This window comes from Rhinolophus sinicus, linkage group LG06, assembly GCF_036562045.2.
Source record: "Rhinolophus sinicus isolate RSC01 linkage group LG06, ASM3656204v1, whole genome shotgun sequence".
NCBI lineage: Eukaryota > Metazoa > Chordata > Mammalia > Chiroptera > Rhinolophidae > Rhinolophus > Rhinolophus sinicus.
This window is the reverse complement of record NC_133756.1, coordinates 152,266,033-152,283,736: the sequence shown is the minus strand read 5'-3', so window position 1 is coordinate 152,283,736 and position 17,704 is coordinate 152,266,033. Positions and strand designations below refer to the sequence as shown.

The following is a 17,704-nucleotide window of genomic DNA, read 5'->3' as shown; positions in this document are numbered from 1 at the left end:
AAAGGCCCCCTCCACTTCCATCTGGGCCCTTGGAGCACATTGTCTGTGCCTCCATTTGACGGCTGTTTCAGAAATAGCAATTTCCATGCTGGAAGGTGTGAGTCCGGGGACGGCTGGGAGGGCAAGGCCAGGCCAGGCTGACCCACTGCGGGTGCCCGGTACAGGCTCTCATTCCCAGTAGGTGCTCAGGGAGGTAGTGAATTGTATGTGCTGAGCTAACCTGCACTCAGTGGCCCAGGAGAAAAAGGCAGTTAGGAGTGTGGATCCCCTTCCTGGGGCCACTTGCATGGCACTGCTGACCAGATTATGTGAAAGGGGGCCAGGGGAAAAGGGCGCTGTCCCCACCAGGCAAGGCAGGGGCTGCCCGACCCTCGGTGCCTCTGCTTCTGTACCTGTTAAACGGCAAAACGAGAACAGCTGCCCTGACAACCACTGTGTTTCCTCGAAAATAAGACCTAGCCAGACAATCAGCTCTAATGCGTCTTTTGGAGCTAAAATTAATATAAGACACGGTCTTATTTTACTATAATGTAAGACCAGGTCTTATATAATATATGATATGATATGATACCAGGTCTTATATTAATTTTTGCTCCAAAACACGCATTAGAGCTGACTGTCCAGCTAGGTCTTACTTTGGGGGAAACAGGGTAAGAGGATGAATCCTAAATTACTCTGGAGAGTAAACTGCAGCCCCGCTGGTCAGAGGCTCTTAGGTGGGAGCACAGGTAAGCAGTAAGCAGTGATGCCACAAGGAAGGAGACCAGAGACGTCGTCACAGCCTCCCCACCTGAAACCAATTCCTCCTCACTTACTTGGAAAGCCTCTGAGTTTAAACACAGCAGCTTCCTCTTAGAAAGTCCCTAACTGCCCTCCCTCCAAGCATAATCTCTCCTCTATGCATGAACTCCCAGCCCCCGTGGGCCATGGAACCGCACAGATACTGACAAGGGCCCAATCCACGGTGTGGCTATGCCCCTGGGTCCAGCCATCTGAGGCCTCCTCCCCAACCCAGATCCAAACACCCGTCACTGCTGCCAAGTCTCAGAGAGAGGCCACCAAGGAGGCAACGAGGCAAGTCTGACCTCCCACACCGGCCCACAGAGCCCCCAAGCAAGGCCCCGGCACACAGTACAAGCCAGCAGCACAGAATGCAAAGGGGAGCCTTCAGAGTTCCAAGCTCAGCTCGGCTGCCTCTGGGTAACTCTGGGACAGTCCCCCGCTCTCCCTGGCCAGCCATGAAGTATCCTTCTGGTGCGAACTCCTGTCCCAAACATTGGACCACAGTAAAACCACTCTTGAAAGTACTCATGCTGGGGCTGAAAGCGCCACTGGAAACTGAGCTAGACTGTACCAGAAGCCTCCTTCTCCACAGGGCCATGTAAACAACTGCGGCGGCTATACTGGGGTGAGTCCTGCACTACCCCAGCAGGAGTCTGCCCTGTGAGAGGTGTCACAGTCCCAGGTGGAGAGATGACCCCCCCCAACCCCCACCTCCACATGGGAATGCTGCCCAAAGCCAGGGGCCTGGGTACTCCAGACACACCGAGAAATATGGAGTCTTTAGGGGTCCCTGTAACCTGCCAGCCTGGCCATAGGCTTCCTCCAGAGCCCCCTGATGCAAAGCTGGGGGAGCTAGAGGGTCCCCCAGAGCTAGACACATCCCAAACCCTGCAAACACCAGCCCCGGGGCCTTCAGGGTCGTCCACTGCTGGAGATACCGTAGACCCAGCGTGCTCCCTTGGCCTCCTTTCCAGAATTCGAGCAAAGCTCCTGGGAAATCAGCAGAGAGCAGGACTCACCTCATCCAGTTGGCTTTCGTCTCGTCTGACCCATCTATGGACTTGTAGCGGTTGTTCTTGTCCACGATCTGGAAGACAGAGAGACAGTCTAGAATGGGCCATCCTAGAGGGGGTGCTCATGGGCTCCTCCCCAAACAAGGGCCTGGGGCCTGGCCCCATCTGCTCCAGCACAGAACTTTCTTCTTGCTCTCCCACCACACTGCCCCCACTGCTGCAGGGCTGAAACCTGAGCTGGGACTAGGAATTCCATCTCCCTCCTCTGTCCTGATGGGATACCCAGCAACTGGCCAACAAGCAGCATTTTCAATAGCCTCACATTGCAACAACAGTCAAATGCAGTCCTTCCCCTCTCTCTCGTTTCTGTGGGAGTCACAGGCCAGCACTGGATGATGAGGCATACGCGATTTGAGAGGGCTTCTCCTCTCCCCAGTCTCTAAACGTTCAAGAGCCTCAAGATTTGGGCTGGGCCCCTTTATCTTCTATAAAACTGTCATTATTTCATCATCACTCTTGAATCAAAGTTCAGCTGGGTATGGAATTCTAGGCAGATGAAGTTTTATTTTCTTTCAGCTCATTGAAGATTGCCGAAAAGGCTTCCATAGACTCTTAAGCAACCTACTGTTCGTCTAATGTTCTTTTGTGGATAATCTGTCAATGGTAAATTTTAAGGCTTTCTCTTTATTCTTGATTTTCTGCAGTTTCCCTATGTGATTTTGAACTGGAGATTTACTTTTTAAAAATTCTCCTCATTCCTCGATGAGCACATCACTTGATGAAGACTTATATCTCTTTTTGAGTTCTAGAAAATTCTCAGCTATTATCTTTTGAGTATAGCTTCTCAGTCTTTTTCACCAGTCTCTTTTTCTTGTAGCATTTCTATGAAATATATATAGGTGTAGCTCAATCTATTCTTCATGTCTTTTAACTACCCTTTCATATTTTTCTTTCCCTTTTGGGGCAGTGCTCTGGGAAGATTTCTCAGAACTCTCTTCCAATTTACTAATTCTCTCTTTGACTGCATCCAGTCCAGAGGTTTTCCATCTGTACAGGATCTTCCTTTCTTTCCTTCCCTCTTTAATGAGTACTTTTGATGCAATGAATATTTTTCACTCCCAGGATTTTTAATTGTTTTTTTTCCCACATCCATCTTTGCTTATTCTGCCTCTTTTTGTTTCATAATGTCATGTTTCTTCTTCACCCTTTTCTAACAGCGTCATTGAAGTGTAACTGACATGTAATGTTCCATTTGATAAGTTCTGACAAATGTATACACCTATCATCACAACCACAGAGATAACAAACATATCCATTACCACCCAAAGTTCCCTTGTGCTCCCTGATCTCTTCCTCCTGCCTCTCCTCACACCTCCCATCCCCAGTCTCCAGGCAACCAGTGAGTTACTTTCTGTCACTACAAATTACTTCGTATTTTCTAAGATTTTATATAAATGGAATCAAATGGAAGCCAGCTATGTCTTGTTCCTTTCACTCAGCACAATTATTTTGGGATTTATTCATATCAATGTGTGTACCATAATTCATTCCTCTGTATTGGGGAGTACTCCATTGTTTGGATGTGACACATTTTTTCTATCTACTTATTGATGGATATTTGGGATGTGTCTAGTTTGTGGCTATTACAAGGAAAGCTGGTACGAGAATTAACTCACTTATAAATCTTTGTGTAGACACATATGCTTTCATTTCTCTTGGGCAAATGCTTAGTAGTGGAATGGCTGGGTTTAACTTTTAAGAAACCGCTAGACTATTTTCCAAAGTGGTTGCACCATTTAACATTCCCACCGGAAGTGTATGGGAACTGCAGTTGGTCCACATCCTTGCTTTAGTATGAACCATCGTTTTTATTTTAGTCATTCTAATAGGTATGAAGCAGTAGCTCATTGTGGTTTCAATTTGCATTTCTCTGATGACTAATGAGGTTGAACATCTTTTCATGCACTTATTTGTTAGCTGCATATCTTTTTTGGTGAAGTATCAGTTCAAATCTTTTCCCCATTTTTTAAATTGTGGAGTTTTTTTCTTATTGTTGAGTTTTGAGAGTTTTTAAAAATATATTTGGATCAAGTCCTTTACCAGATATATGATTTACGAATATTTCCTCCTAATCTGTGGTTTATTTATTCCTTCTCTTCACGGTGCCTTTTTAAAAGCAGAGGTTTTAAATTCAAACAAACAAACAAAAACCCACTATCTTGTTGATCTTTTTTATTTTTAATTCTTAAACTTCCATTTAATCCATCATTTTTTAAAATGGAGGTTCTCCTTCCTTTATTTCTTTGAGGGTCCTAAGGCTGTGACCACTAATTGTCCCCAATGATCTATTATCCTCTGCATTCATTGTAACAGAATACCTGGATGACAGCTGGGCAACTGACCACCTGTCATAGAGAATACATTTCTTGGCTTCTCCTAGCTAAGTTCTGGCCAATAGGATATAGGCGAAAGTGTCATCTGTCAGCTTTCTGAAAACTTCTTTAATAGACAGCTGATACATGCCCTTCTACCATCCTGCTGCCGGGAATGCACAAGTGATGGCTGGAACTCTAGCTACCAGCTTGGACTGTGAGGATAATCTAAGCATTGAGATAGTGATGAGCTGAATCGAGCTTGGCTCCTCGAAGACTTCAGTGGAGCAGAGCCACCTCACCAGGCCTCACATGTATCCATAAAAGAAAACTTAATTCTTATTTTGCTTCAGCCACTGTCATTTTGAATCTCCGTTATTCCGTCAAACCTACTTCTGATACGGACTCTGAACCATTATTTAAGTTCATTTTTAGAATACTCTTACTATTTTTATTTTAATTAGAGTGAATTTAATTTTTGAAGGCTGTCTTTTGTTTTTCAATTATAGTGGACATTCAACACTATGTTATATTAGTTTCAGGTGCACAGTGCCCAGACACCCACATAATTCATGAAGTGATCCCCCGACAAGTGGATCCAGCACATACATAGGCATTACAATCCTATTGACGATATTCCCCGTGCCGCACTTTACATCCCCATGACTATTTTGTAACTACCAATCTGTACTTCTTAATCCCTTCACCTTTTTCACCCAGCCCCTCAACCCCCTTCCCTATTGATAACCATCAGTTTGTTCTCTGTATTTATGAGTCTGTTTCTGTTTTTTGTTGTTGTTTTATTTTGTGGGTATTTTATTTGTTTTTTGGAGGTCGTCTTTTTAACGTTAACTTTCTTCAATCGTTTTAGAGATTTGGTCTGGAGACTCATCTTGAGTAGGTGGCTGTCTGTCCATCTCTCTCTCTCTCTCCCTTTCTTTTTCTTTTCTTTCTCTTCTTTTCTGACTCTTATTGCAATAGGTTTGTTGGCAGAGTAGGCTGGGGCTCAAAGCATGAACTTTCAATTCATCTGGATTGCAAGCTCCCTTGCCTCCTTCACACACACACATTCTTTACTGTTTCTCTGGATATTCACACCCATTCCGAGACCCTCCATTTGTTCACTACTCACAAATCTTCAAGCCCCAGATGTGAACACCTAACTTCCCTCAGGATGTCTTCCCTGAGATGTCTCATGGGCATTGCAAACTTGTCTCAGGCCTCACCCATAAGCCTGTCCCTCTCTCGTTTTCCCCAGCACAGTATTAGAAACCATCACCCACTCAGGTTTCAAAAAGAGAGTCATCCCTACCAAAACCCATTAAGTAATGTACTTGATGGTATGTGAATTATATCTCAATAAACCTGTTTTTGGTTTTTTTAAAAAATAAAGTCACCCTTCATTCCTCCCTCTCTCCACCCCCAATAATATCTCATCCCTCAGCAAGGCTTCCAAATCAGAGTTTGCAACTACTCCTCTTCCCACTGCTTCCTGCTTCCAGCCTGGTCTAAGACATCATCAGCTTTCTCCTAGACAAGTACAAGAGATCCTAACTAACCTCCCTGAGGTCATTCTTAACTCTCCATCAATTCTCCTCAAAGCAGACAGAGGAATCCTTTATCAATGCAAATCAGATCACATTACTCACCAGCTGGCATCTACGGTTCTGCACTTTCAATAAAACTCATACTTAGCGTCACAGCCTTCAAGGCCCCTATGCCCTGGTCCCTGGCTACTTCCGCAACTTCTCTTGAGCCTCTTTCTCCCCCTTAACTTTTCTGCAGCCATGATGATCTGAAAGTGAGCCTTTACACTGGTCAAGACGGCTGCCTACCACCTCTTTTCCCCACTCAAAAAAATAATAATAATAATCATTATCATGAAATATTTCAAGCATCCAGAAATTACAAAGGATAATGCAGCTGATAGTCTGGCATCCATCAGCTCCAGCCAACGAAAATTACCACCAGCCATCTTTGTCCCAGACCTCTCCCTCCCTCCTGTTGCTTCAAGAAAATACCAAGATACAGTTAAAAACCATCTCTGCCTCCAATTCATTCTCCTTCCCGCCCTCCAAGGGTAACCACCATCCCGAAGCTGGTAGGGAGCCTTCCCATTTGGACCATACAGGATTTTTCTAAAAACGATGTACAGAACTGTTTTGCGTGATTGTAAAGTTTACAGAAATGGCACCCAAGGGAACATATCCTTTTGTACCCTTTCCTCACTAAATTTTGCATAGCGGGTCCGTTCTTATCTTTTGGGTCTCAGTTTCGGTCACCTCCGTCCGTGGAAGAAGCTTTTCCTGACCTGAACTTACAATAGTTTTTCTTCTGCCACACACTGGCCTCCACAAGCCTGTCCCCCACTCAGCATGATCTCTATGGCATCATCCTGTGACATCTTTTTAGAGACCTAATCACAGGGTGTATTTTTGTTATTAACGGTGTTTATCTCCTTATCGATTTGGTAACTGTCTCCCTCACTAGACCTTAAGCTAATGAAGGGAAAGCATGTGGCTATGCTATTCTTGACGATGGCCTGGCCCTGGTTCCTTCCACAGCACATGGCCCATGGTAGCATATTGGTTGAATAAATGAACTATTGGATAAAGAATGTTTTACGTAAAAAGCAAGGAAATAAATTATACAGCGTTACTATTTTAGGAAAAATGAAATGAGTGGTGTGCTGGAGCTGCCTTGGACTGGCTAATGAGAGACGACTATAAAATTTTCCAGCATTTTGTGAAGCAGTTGTTAAACACAGCCATCATCAAAAATTAAAATCTGTAAGCTTACAATTCAGTAATTCTACTTCGGAAAAGGTAGTAAATACTCAAAGTTTACCACTTCCTAATAATTTTACTACATTTTACTATTATCTATGTTTTTGAAGCTACTGGCATCTACTGTATCTGTACAGTAGAAATACTATGTAATAGTTGCTGCTGTATCTCTGCCCAACTGCTCCTTCACTGCCTTCATGCTGGTCACACGAAACCAGCCATGATGGGAGCATTTACACCCAAACATTGGCACATACCCCCCCACCCCACCCCACAGCATCATTACCACCACGAGCAGGTTGTTACGCATTTGCCCCCACCCCGCTATGTCTATGTTTATATGTGTACAGAATGTCTGAGACACACTTCAAACTTTCAACTCTGATTATCTCTGGAGGGGAGGAAAGAGGGAAGCGGGATGAGGATTTTGCCTTTTTTGTCTCCTTATGAGACTCTTCTGCCTTGTGGTTTAAAACTCTCAGACGAAAAGAGAAAACATGCAGCTCAGGCTTCTCCTCCCTGGCAGTCTCCCCAGAGGATGCCCCAGTCTTCAAGGACCCGCCCCTGGAATCTCATAGACTCCTGACCTTTATTATAATAATAATCCTAATCACCCTACATTATCCTTTTCTGATTCTTCTTCTCTCTTCAGGGGGAAAAGAGAAGCATGTGTAGACCCTGAAGCCAGTAGCAGAAGCATCTAGTGGATTATAAGAGCCATGGAGCCAGAGGAACTGGCTAGAATCCCAGCGTCATCACTTACAAGTGAGTGGCCTTGGGCAGATGACTTTACTGGCCAGGCCTCAGTTTCCTTGTCTATAAAATGGGGTGAAAACCAACCTTTGCAGCATGGCTGAAATGACTGATGTGAAAGCACTCAACAAATGGTTACTATTGGCATTGTGATCACGACTGTGATTATTCAGGAAGGGACCAAATGTTAGTTATGATTAATTATTAGCAGTGGGAGGTCCATGGGTCAACTTGGGGTTGCTGTAATCAGCTTTTTTTGCTGCTTCAACTGGGCAGAGAGACCTGGGTGGGAGCTGTGGGGGCCATGGGAGCTGCCCAAGACCTCTGTTGCTGGCTTCAGATCTGGAGATTAGCTGAGGGATGTTTCTTGGCTTATCTTTCCCACCAATCGGGATTTTCTCAAATTAAGCATTCATTCATTCATTCATTCATTCATTCATTCAAAAAATATCACTGAGGGAGCAGCTAAAGTGACAGGCTCTAGGAATAAAATGGTGATCCAGGTAGAGAATGTCATTGCTCTCATCATCAAACTCACAGGCGAGGGGGATGTGAAGAGGCCACTGCAAAATCCTGTGGTCAGTGGAAGTCTGTGGACGTCCGAGCTGGAGTCCTGTAATGGGGAGTCAGTTGAGGACATTCTTGGGGGATGTGGAATCTTAGCTGCAGTCTTTGAGAAGAGGAGGGCAGGGGTGTTCTAGGCAGAGGGAGCAGAGCCTGGTAGGATCACACAGGGCATGTAGACCATGTCACATGTCACTGATGAGCCCAGGTTACTTTAAGTAGAGAGGAGGACATGGGCCTCCAGTCCTGAGATTGAGATGGTCCTAGCCACCTAGGGCCAGATGCTTGGGACCAAGCCCCCAGGATCCTGGTCTCCCAGAGTCCTTCCTCGCCTTATCCCTCAATGTCAACTCCTTGGCCCCTCTGAGCCTGGCGTTTCTGGGACCAGCCCAGGCTCTGAGCACTGTGATATGAAAAGGACTTTGATAACCTGGACCTGACCAAAGAAGGGGGACGAGCATGGTAACGGGGTCTTCTCCCTTAGCCTGGAGAAGAGGAGGTCAGAGAAAGCAGAGCCAGCACCAAATGTGGGAAGGACCACCACATCACGGAGGCAGGACCAGGACCGGCATGTACTTAGAAAGATGCAGGCCTGAACTCAGCACAAAGAAAGTGCATGCAGAACAGTCCTAACGTGGATGTTCCAAAATGCAGAGCAGTCTTCCACTAGAAGGAGCAGCCTCGCAAGGTGGTGAGTTTCTTGTTACTAGGAGAATTTAAGCAGTAGCTGGATGGTGCTCTATCAGGGAGACCAAAGAAAGGATTTCCCCAGTGAGTGGAAGTCTGTCCTAAATGACCTCTAAAAGTCTGTCTAAAACTAAGAGTGTACGATTCTATGTAGCCAGATCCTCAGGAAATAATATGAAAGCATGAGTTTTGACCCCCTGGGTCAAGCACAGGCCATGGTAATAATAAAGGCATCAATAATAAAACATCAATAGCTGCCATTCAGAGAGCAATTTCATGGTGCCAAGTACTCTGATATATTGTCTCATGAATTCTCACAACTCTATGAAGTAGTTACTATTATTATGCCCATTTTATAGATTAGGACACTGAGGTTCAGGGCTGTTAGGTAACTTGCCTGAGGACACAAAGGAAATGCACAGGGAAGCTGGAGCTCAAACTTGGGTCTCTGCCATGCTCCTAAACACTCTGAGAGTGATGGAGGTTACCCACAAGCTCCCTCTAATGACCTTGTCAGAATCAACCAGGAATGACCTGGAATCCTCTCTGAACTTCAGCTTTTCTTCTGGTTTGAGCAAATTTGCTATGTGATGATTGGCATTTAATAAAAGGAATATGCTGCTTTGAGACAGAATGTCTGCTGCAGTCGAGGACTCACTGTTGAGCTCCCCTAAATGGTGACATAACCAGATGCTGCGGAGATTGGGTTTTCAAAAACCTGATAAGCTTGCAACTTTCCAGGAACCCATCGAATCCATAAAGCATTCTGATTTTCAGCCCTGCACCTCCTCTTAGAACAAAGTGGTTACAAAAATGATTTGTGAAGCCATTCACAGTAGATAAAGCGCTTTCACACATCACATCTCAGATGCTCCTTCCAGAACCCCAGGAGACAGACAGCATCACCTCTGCTCTCCAGCTACTTCCCAGTATATCAAATAGAAACACAGATAGATAAAGAGGCTGGCCTGAACGTGAACTTGAACTCTGGCCTCTGCTATGGCCCGAAAGATGAAGTGAAGAACACTTAAGCAGGAAAGGGACCTCTGAGATCACTCAGGCCTGGGTTCCTAACCTGCTGCCCATAGACAGGTTTCAGCAGGGGAAGGAGGTCCCTTAAAATGTGTGTAGCAATTCGTGAATATTGATATATAACTTTCTAGGTGACTCAGAAATGCTCAAAAACCATGATCTAACTCTTCCCGTCCCCATTTAACTGATAATGGAATTGGTACTTTCTTTAATCATTCTGAAACTATCTCTTATCAAATTTCAACAAAGCCCCAGCGACCTGGTAAATGAGGCATGTTTACACGCAATCCCCAATTCCACATCCAGGTTTCACATTCTGTAATTTCACTCACAACCCCCAGCCTTTCTTGAAACCCATGTGCAGCTAACTGGAGGTAATAAAGCTGACTGTGACTTGCTCAGCGCCTGCTGTGCACCAGGCGTGCAACAAGCATTAATACTCACAACAACGCTCTATGTTCCAGTCGATTGTACAATCCCATTTTATGGATGAGAAAACTAAAGCTCGGAGAAAACAAGTCACTTGCCCACAAGTGGTCGGAAAGTCTGAGTCCAGAGCCCAGTAACCAGCTCAGAGAGCTCTTCCCTTCCCAAGTTCCTGTGCTCTGCCTGTAAAAGGCATCCAGCCTAGTAGCTAGCCTCAGGACCACCCACCCCTGACTCTGAACACACTTGGCCTCGCCGCTCTTGGTAGTGAATTTCACTGCTGGTAAAGCCGGTGAAGTGGCCCTACATCAAGAACAAACCCTGTCTCTTAGTTATGCCTTACAATAAGGGTTTTGGGGCAAGGATGGGAGAAAGACCCAGGAGATTCTGCCCATTTGGGAGGCAGCAAAAATGCAAATGCAAATGGCTGGAGAGAAAGGAGGAACAAAGTTTCAGTATCATGCTACAGATTTGAAGGGTCTTGCAGATGAACATGCAGAGTGAAACAGTTGGCAGGGCTAGTGTGAGCTGTTCAGTACCCGACCTGCACACCCATCATGGGCGCTCTCCCCCGGTAGCCAGTGAAATGAACAAAAGATAGAAAAAAAGCAGAGAAAAAAACCAAAGATCCACAAAAATCACTTCACACCCACTAGGATGGCTAGAATCAAAAAGTCAGATAACCACAAGTGTCAGCAAGGATGCGGAGAGATCAGAGCCCTCATGTATTATTGGTGGGAATATAAATGGTCCAGCTGCTCTGGAAAACAGGCTGGCAGTTTCTCAAATGATTAAACATAGAGTTACCATGTGACCCAGTAATTCCACTCATAGGTATACCCAAGACAAATAAAAACATATGTCCACATAGAAACCTGTAAGTAAATGTTTATAGCCGCACTATTCATTATAGCTAAAAGGTGGAAACAACCCAGCTGTCCATCAATGGATGAATGGATAAACAAAATATAGTATATCCCTGCAGTGGAATATTATTTGGCCATAAAAAAATTATACAAGCTACAACATGGAAGAACCTTAAAAACATTAAGCTAAGTGACAGAAGCCAGTCATAAAAGACCACATACTATGTGATTTCATTCACATGAAGTGTCCAGCACTGAAAAATCTATAGAGACAGAAAGTAGATTATAGTGGTTGCCTAGGGCTTAGAGGGGGAGAGGGGAAGGGAAGAGGTGGGATGATAGCCAAAGAAGAGTTTCTTCTTGAAGTTATGTAAAATTGACTGTGGTGATGGTTGTACATATGTGTGAATACACTAAAGACCACTGAATTACACACTTTAATTGGGTAAACTATATGGTATGTGACTTACATCTCAACAAAGCTGTTAAAATACGCATCAAGTCTGCCAAATATCAGCAGCCACCAGACGAGGAAAAGGAAACAATCTTATACCATAGGCTTGAAAAGTATTCCCTACAGAAACCGGAGGTTTCCATTTATGTGGGGAAGGCCAAGTGCATTTAGATATTCGTTCCTGGGGCTGGAGATTAGGAGCTTGAGCTTTGGTGTGAAGTCCTGGCCTCACTGTTAGCTGTGTAGCCTTGGACAAGCAACCTGGCCCGTTAAGGCCCAGTTTCCCAATCTGTAAATGGGGGATAATAAAACATGTTCTATAATATGTTTGTGAGGATATGTGTTGTGTTTGTTGTCACATACCAACCCTCCCCAGCATTTGCTGAGGACCCATCAGGGTTAAGGGGGCTAAATTAGGCTGCAGGGATGTAGATCAGACAAGACCTCTCCTGGAGGAATTTTCAAACAGTAGGAAACCCGAAATCCCCCATTATTAAAGCTAGGAAATTTCCTAGAAATTCTTGTTTCTCAACCTAGGGTCTTTGGACATATTCTCAAGATCCGACAGTTCTAAGAATAGTCAATTCAATGCCTTCATTTTAAAAAATAACATAAAAGAAGATTTCCATGAGGTTTTCACCCACACAAAAGTACTGTGCTGTGACTGAGTTGGCAACTGTGACAGACTGAGTTCTCGACCCCAGTTCTCATCTCTCCCTAACAGATGATGGGCCACGTGACTCTACAGGAGACTCGGGCTTACAGGTGGGCTGTGGCACTTCTTTGCTCCTTGATCTTGGGTACAGCCAGGTGACTTGTTTGGTCAATGGGATGTTAATACACGTAATGCATACAAAGGTTTGAAATGCGCTTGTGAGGGTGGGCTTGCCCTCTGGGGCCTCTGCCTTTGCCAGGAGAAGAGCTTTCCCAGGGAACCCCTGCCCCTTCAGTCTGGGTCCAAAACAAACACACATGGAGCAGACCCGGCTCCACGGGGAGGAGCCATTCTCACCAGATGGAAGCGTGAGGCAGAGCAGCCCAGCCATACCCAGCTAAATCAGCCGGACCACAGCCAACCAGCACATCAAGGGGCAAGAATGACTGTTGTTCTATGCCAGGGGTCAGCAAACTATGGCCTGCAGGCTAAGTCCAGCCCATCACCTGTTTTTGTATGGCCTACCAGCTCAGAACGGTTTGTACATTTCCAAATAGTTAAAAATAAATCCAAAGAAGAATATTGCATCGTGTGAAAATTATACAGAATTCAAATTTCAGTATCCGTAAATAAAGATTTGTTAGAACCCGTCACACCTATGGCTGCTGTCACACCACGACAACAGAATTGTGTAGTTGTGACAGTATACTGTATGGTCCACAAAACCTAAACTATTTACTGCCTAGCCCTTTACACAAAAGTTTGCTAACCCCTGTTTTATGCCACTAAATCTGGAGGTAGCTAGTTACACAGTAACAGCTCACTGTACAACACCAGTGACTACTACTCAACCTCAGCCCATGAAAAAAGAACAGATGCAAACTTAGTATGTACACGGTGCATTCTGACAAAGAAAAGACCAAGAAACATCATGGGAGTTACAGCAACAAAAGATTTCCCAGTGCTTCAAATAGAGACAAACACAGAAAATAAAGACATCACGTGGTACACGAGTGCACACACATGCCAAAGGCCAGCATCTGTATCTGAATCATCACCACCATAGTCACCTCATAAACAGCAACTTCGTGACAGTAAAACATAATCCAACACACGGAGGTGACTGCATTAATTTGAATTCAGTTGGTCTGTGTAGTTCTCGTTGACTTTATATTTGGAAATCCGTCTTGGCTTTTATAGTTGTTGAAAAGCTTTGGTGAAATGTGTTCGTCTAGCTTGATGTTTATACCTTTTTAAGTAATGTTAGAATAAAATTAATGTAATATTCAGACCCCGTGAATATTAAAAGTCACCTGAACACAACACAAATGAAAAACACAATCACAATAGACATGATGAGGACACAAGGAATGAAGGTCAAGTCAGGAGCTGTTTTATACGGAAACATTGGACAGTTCAGAATAGTTTTTCATGCTTTACCTTTGTTCCAATATAAAAATTTGAGAATCACAGACTCAATTCCAGCTAGGACTCGTTCACTAGCATATTATATTTTGGGGAGAATCTTTGGTTTGGTTTGTGATCCAATAACCAAACTTCCAGCATTTATAAAATAGTTATACAAGTTGAGTTCATTGAACGCCTCTGGTATTATAAGTAATCTTAGGATCGAGGTACATTATTTTTATTCCTGGAAAAAGATATTGAACCAATAGTGTCTTAACATCCTTAATATCTTAGAACAGGATAAAAGTGACTTTTTTAGCATCATCTTCAACTTTTCCTTGTAAGCACACTTTACTTCTGCTGTACCCTATTACTATTTCCCGTCTCAATATTATATGTGTGCCCCCGGACCTTTGTACATGCTCTGCCCACTGCTTGCAATTACGAGGCCCCTCAATTCCTGACTCCATAGGCCACTCATTTCAACTCATCCCTCAAAACCTAGTTCAGGCTTAGTAGCAAGGAAACTCCAGTAACAATGTGCACACCTATTCCCCAGAGATCCTGGTTTCTAAACACCATTTCACACTAAAATAAATTAGAGCTCCTAAGAGATAGAGCTGGAACATCTCTTTGCAACAGAAAGTAAGGAAGTGCTAAAATAAGAACAAGAAGCCAGTCTGAACAAGCTCCCACTGGCCAAATCTAGGGCAATTTAAACATCAAAAAGAATAATGAAAGTAATGGACTAGAACACATTGAAGGGAAAAAAAAAAGAATTCAGGAGTCCATACTGATACTAAAAATAATTTTTAAATGGGGGAGCGGGTGGGGGATAAGTCTGAGCACTCTTGTAAACAGAAGAATGTCAAGTAATAAATGTAGAAGGAATGGTTAAAAATCATTTTAAGCCATGAATAATAATTGATACAAGCAAGAATCATCAATAGTTGTTAAAACCATATGGTAAAAACAAGGCAAACTGACATCCCGTGCCACCTGATGTCTGCAGTGAGAAAGACACGACATCGTCTGTATCAAAAATCTATAATGTGAATCTATCATGAGGAAACAAGCCGACAAGTTTAAACTGTGGAACATTCTGCAAACAACTGGCCTGGACTCTTCCAAAGTGTCGATATCACGAAAGAGGAAACACAATGCAAGGGAATGTTCTAGAATAAAGAAGACTAATGAGACATGACAACTAAATGCAATGCATGACGCTTGAGTGGGTCCTGGGTGGGGAAAAAACTATAAAGGACATGACTTCGGGCACTTGGGAAAATCTAAATATGGATTGTAGTGAGACAATATTCTACCCGTGGTTAAATTTCTTAACTATAACTATATTATGATTATGTAGGACAAGTGTCAGCATACTACTGCCTGCAGGTCAAATCCAGCTCCCATCCGTTTTTATATAGCCTGTGAGCTAAGCATGGGTTTCGTAGTTTTTTAATGAATGAAAAAAATTTGTTTTCATATAATTTTATTTATGTGATTTTCAAATTTATATGAACTTCAAAGTGTTCAACGTTCATAAATAAAGTTTTATTGGACCACAGCCTCACTCATCCATTCATGTAACTGTCGATGGCTCCTTTCGCCTTAACAATGAAAAGAGTTGACTCGTGGTGACAGAGACGGTATGACCTGTAAAGCCTGATGTCTGTGCCTATATCTCAAACAGTTCAGAAGAAAAACAAACAAAAAAGGATGTGCTTGTAGGTATATAGAGAGCTATAAAGCAATTGTTATAAAACGTTAGCGACAGGTGAATCTAGATGCAGAGTGTGTGGGAGTTCACTATACTATTAGAAATTTTCTACAGGATTGGAAAATTTCAAAATAAAGAGTTCACAGAAATTAAAACATGCATGAAAAGCACTTGCTCATGCCGGGGCACACATACAAGCCCAACCTGTCTCAACTATCCCTTCTTTGCTTCCGGGATAAGCCCATGATTCCTCCCTTCTCTGAGCTCCCCTACACTTGGTACAACCTGCCTGTTGGCCCTGATATCTCGTGGCACTGCAGATAATCTGCTTACACTTCTACCTATCCCCGTTACTCTGGGGTTTTCAGACTGTTCTGGAGGGCCTGCCACGAACGTTTGCACATTCAATTTGAAGTTTTAAAATAAATGCCCGTTTAACGATGGAAGCTGAAATGGAAAACACTGCAACACCATTTCACGTGCTTCTCCCCAGGACAGTAGAGTCTGGTGGGTGGAGAGGCTGCATGACAGCTGGTGACCAGTCTCACCACAGAGCATCCTCCTTATAAGGAGCCCTGGGTTGTCTTCTGTCCGGTAGCAGTACCCAGAAGGGGCGACTTCCTCAGGAGCTACCTGGCACTTCTCCCATGGGGGACAGAGCGCACTGGTAGCTGGCCAGGCTTGCCTTTTCGCCGTGGCTGCCAGATCTGGACCCCAGGTAGCTAAAAATGCAGCTACCGGTCATTATGGCATATGGTATTAGGCTCATTCCTGGCTCCACGTAGGGCCTCCACCCTTGTTTTTCTTTCTTCTCTCTCTCCGTTTTAATGAGCTATCATGTTATAGTTTATGTATCCTGCTAGGCTGCCCTAAAAATTCCTTCTGGAACGAGACTGGGTCTAAGTGAAACTCTTAACTGGAAACCCTGTGCCGGCCTCCTCTCTCTTCTGCGTCTCCAGCAAACCACCTGGGGGCACGCCCTCCTCCAGGGTCTCATGCCTGCAGCATCACATCCGCTGTGCCATGTTTGAGGGTGGCCTGGCAACCTTGGCAATGCTTGGTGGAGTTGATAATTTCTAATGAGATGAGAAAGCAGATGGAGGGGCATTTCTTTGCTAAATAGCCAGACATGACTGCAAAACTCCTTGTAAGGAGACCAGGCCATGAAAGAAAGGTGCAAAAGGGAAATGGCCATTGGGTCCATCTAAACCGAGGCGATGTCCCTACACCACCCTGCACACAGTGGGACCCGCTTTCCCACTGGTTGAGGGGAGATGGAGAGGGCACTTGTGCTGGGCAGGAAGGATGAGTAGAACAGTCAACCAAGGCCAGGAGGCAGGAACAAGAGGGATGAGTAAGGGAGGGCGTGAGGACCGGGAGGCAAAATGAGAGGGAGGGTTCTGGAGTCAGACTGCCCCGCACAGCGACTTCCTAGCTGTTTAGCTTCGTGCAGGATGGCTCACTCTCTCCAGGCCTCAGTTTTCTCAGCTGTGCAGTGGATAGAATATCTACTTCACATGGGACATTATTTGGATCAAATGAGATCGTGCTACCAAGTGCAGAGCATGGACCCAGACAGAGTATGTGCTCAATAAACACTAACGGCTGCGCTGCCCATTAGCACCATCATGATTTCTACTGGAGAACACACACTGAAGAGTTGTGGAGTTGTGGAGGAAATGTGTTGTGTTGGATGGGGGCCAGAGCTTTTGAAGACAGGCAGAAGGTCAAGAAAGGACATCAAGTATGGCTTTGGGACAGGATTTGACAAATGAATACAGCTTATTTAGGATGTGGGGTTTCCAGATCCTCATCCAAAATCAGGGCCGTGGTTCAGCCCACCATTTCCCCCTCTCCCACCATTGAGCCAACCCGTCCTCTGACACACACACACACACACACACACACACACACACACACCCTGCTTTCTGGTGCCAGTTTACACATCTGCTCTCTCCAGGTTTTCACCACCCTCAACGCCTCTCATTTCTCTGGATCACCAAGGTCAAAGTCTCCACAGGTTCCCTGGACCTCCAGCCACTCCCTCCCCTCACCCACCCACATGCTGCAGCCCTAAAGCCCTAGGAAGGAACCTCCAGGGCAGCAAGAATCTGGCCTCTGGCTCCACCCCTGCACTGCAGGCCACACCCACTCCTGAGGGGTGGAGCTGATCTAGGACCAGGTTG

At 44.6% G+C, this 17,704-nt stretch overlaps 1 protein-coding gene across 8 annotated transcripts in view; it reads right to left on the bottom strand.

Annotated features, from left to right (window-relative positions):
* The window catches only part of PRDM11 (PR/SET domain 11), an 87,601-nt gene that overhangs the window by 28,614 nt on the left and 41,283 nt on the right, over positions 1 to 17,704 (bottom strand). For all 8 annotated transcript variants that reach the window (XM_074336256.1, XM_074336257.1, XM_019746432.2 and 5 more), the window contains one exon: positions 1,803 to 1,870. In XM_074336256.1, the coding sequence (XP_074192357.1) occupies positions 1,803 to 1,870 (68 nt within the window). The remainder of the gene's footprint in view (positions 1 to 1,802; positions 1,871 to 17,704) is intronic.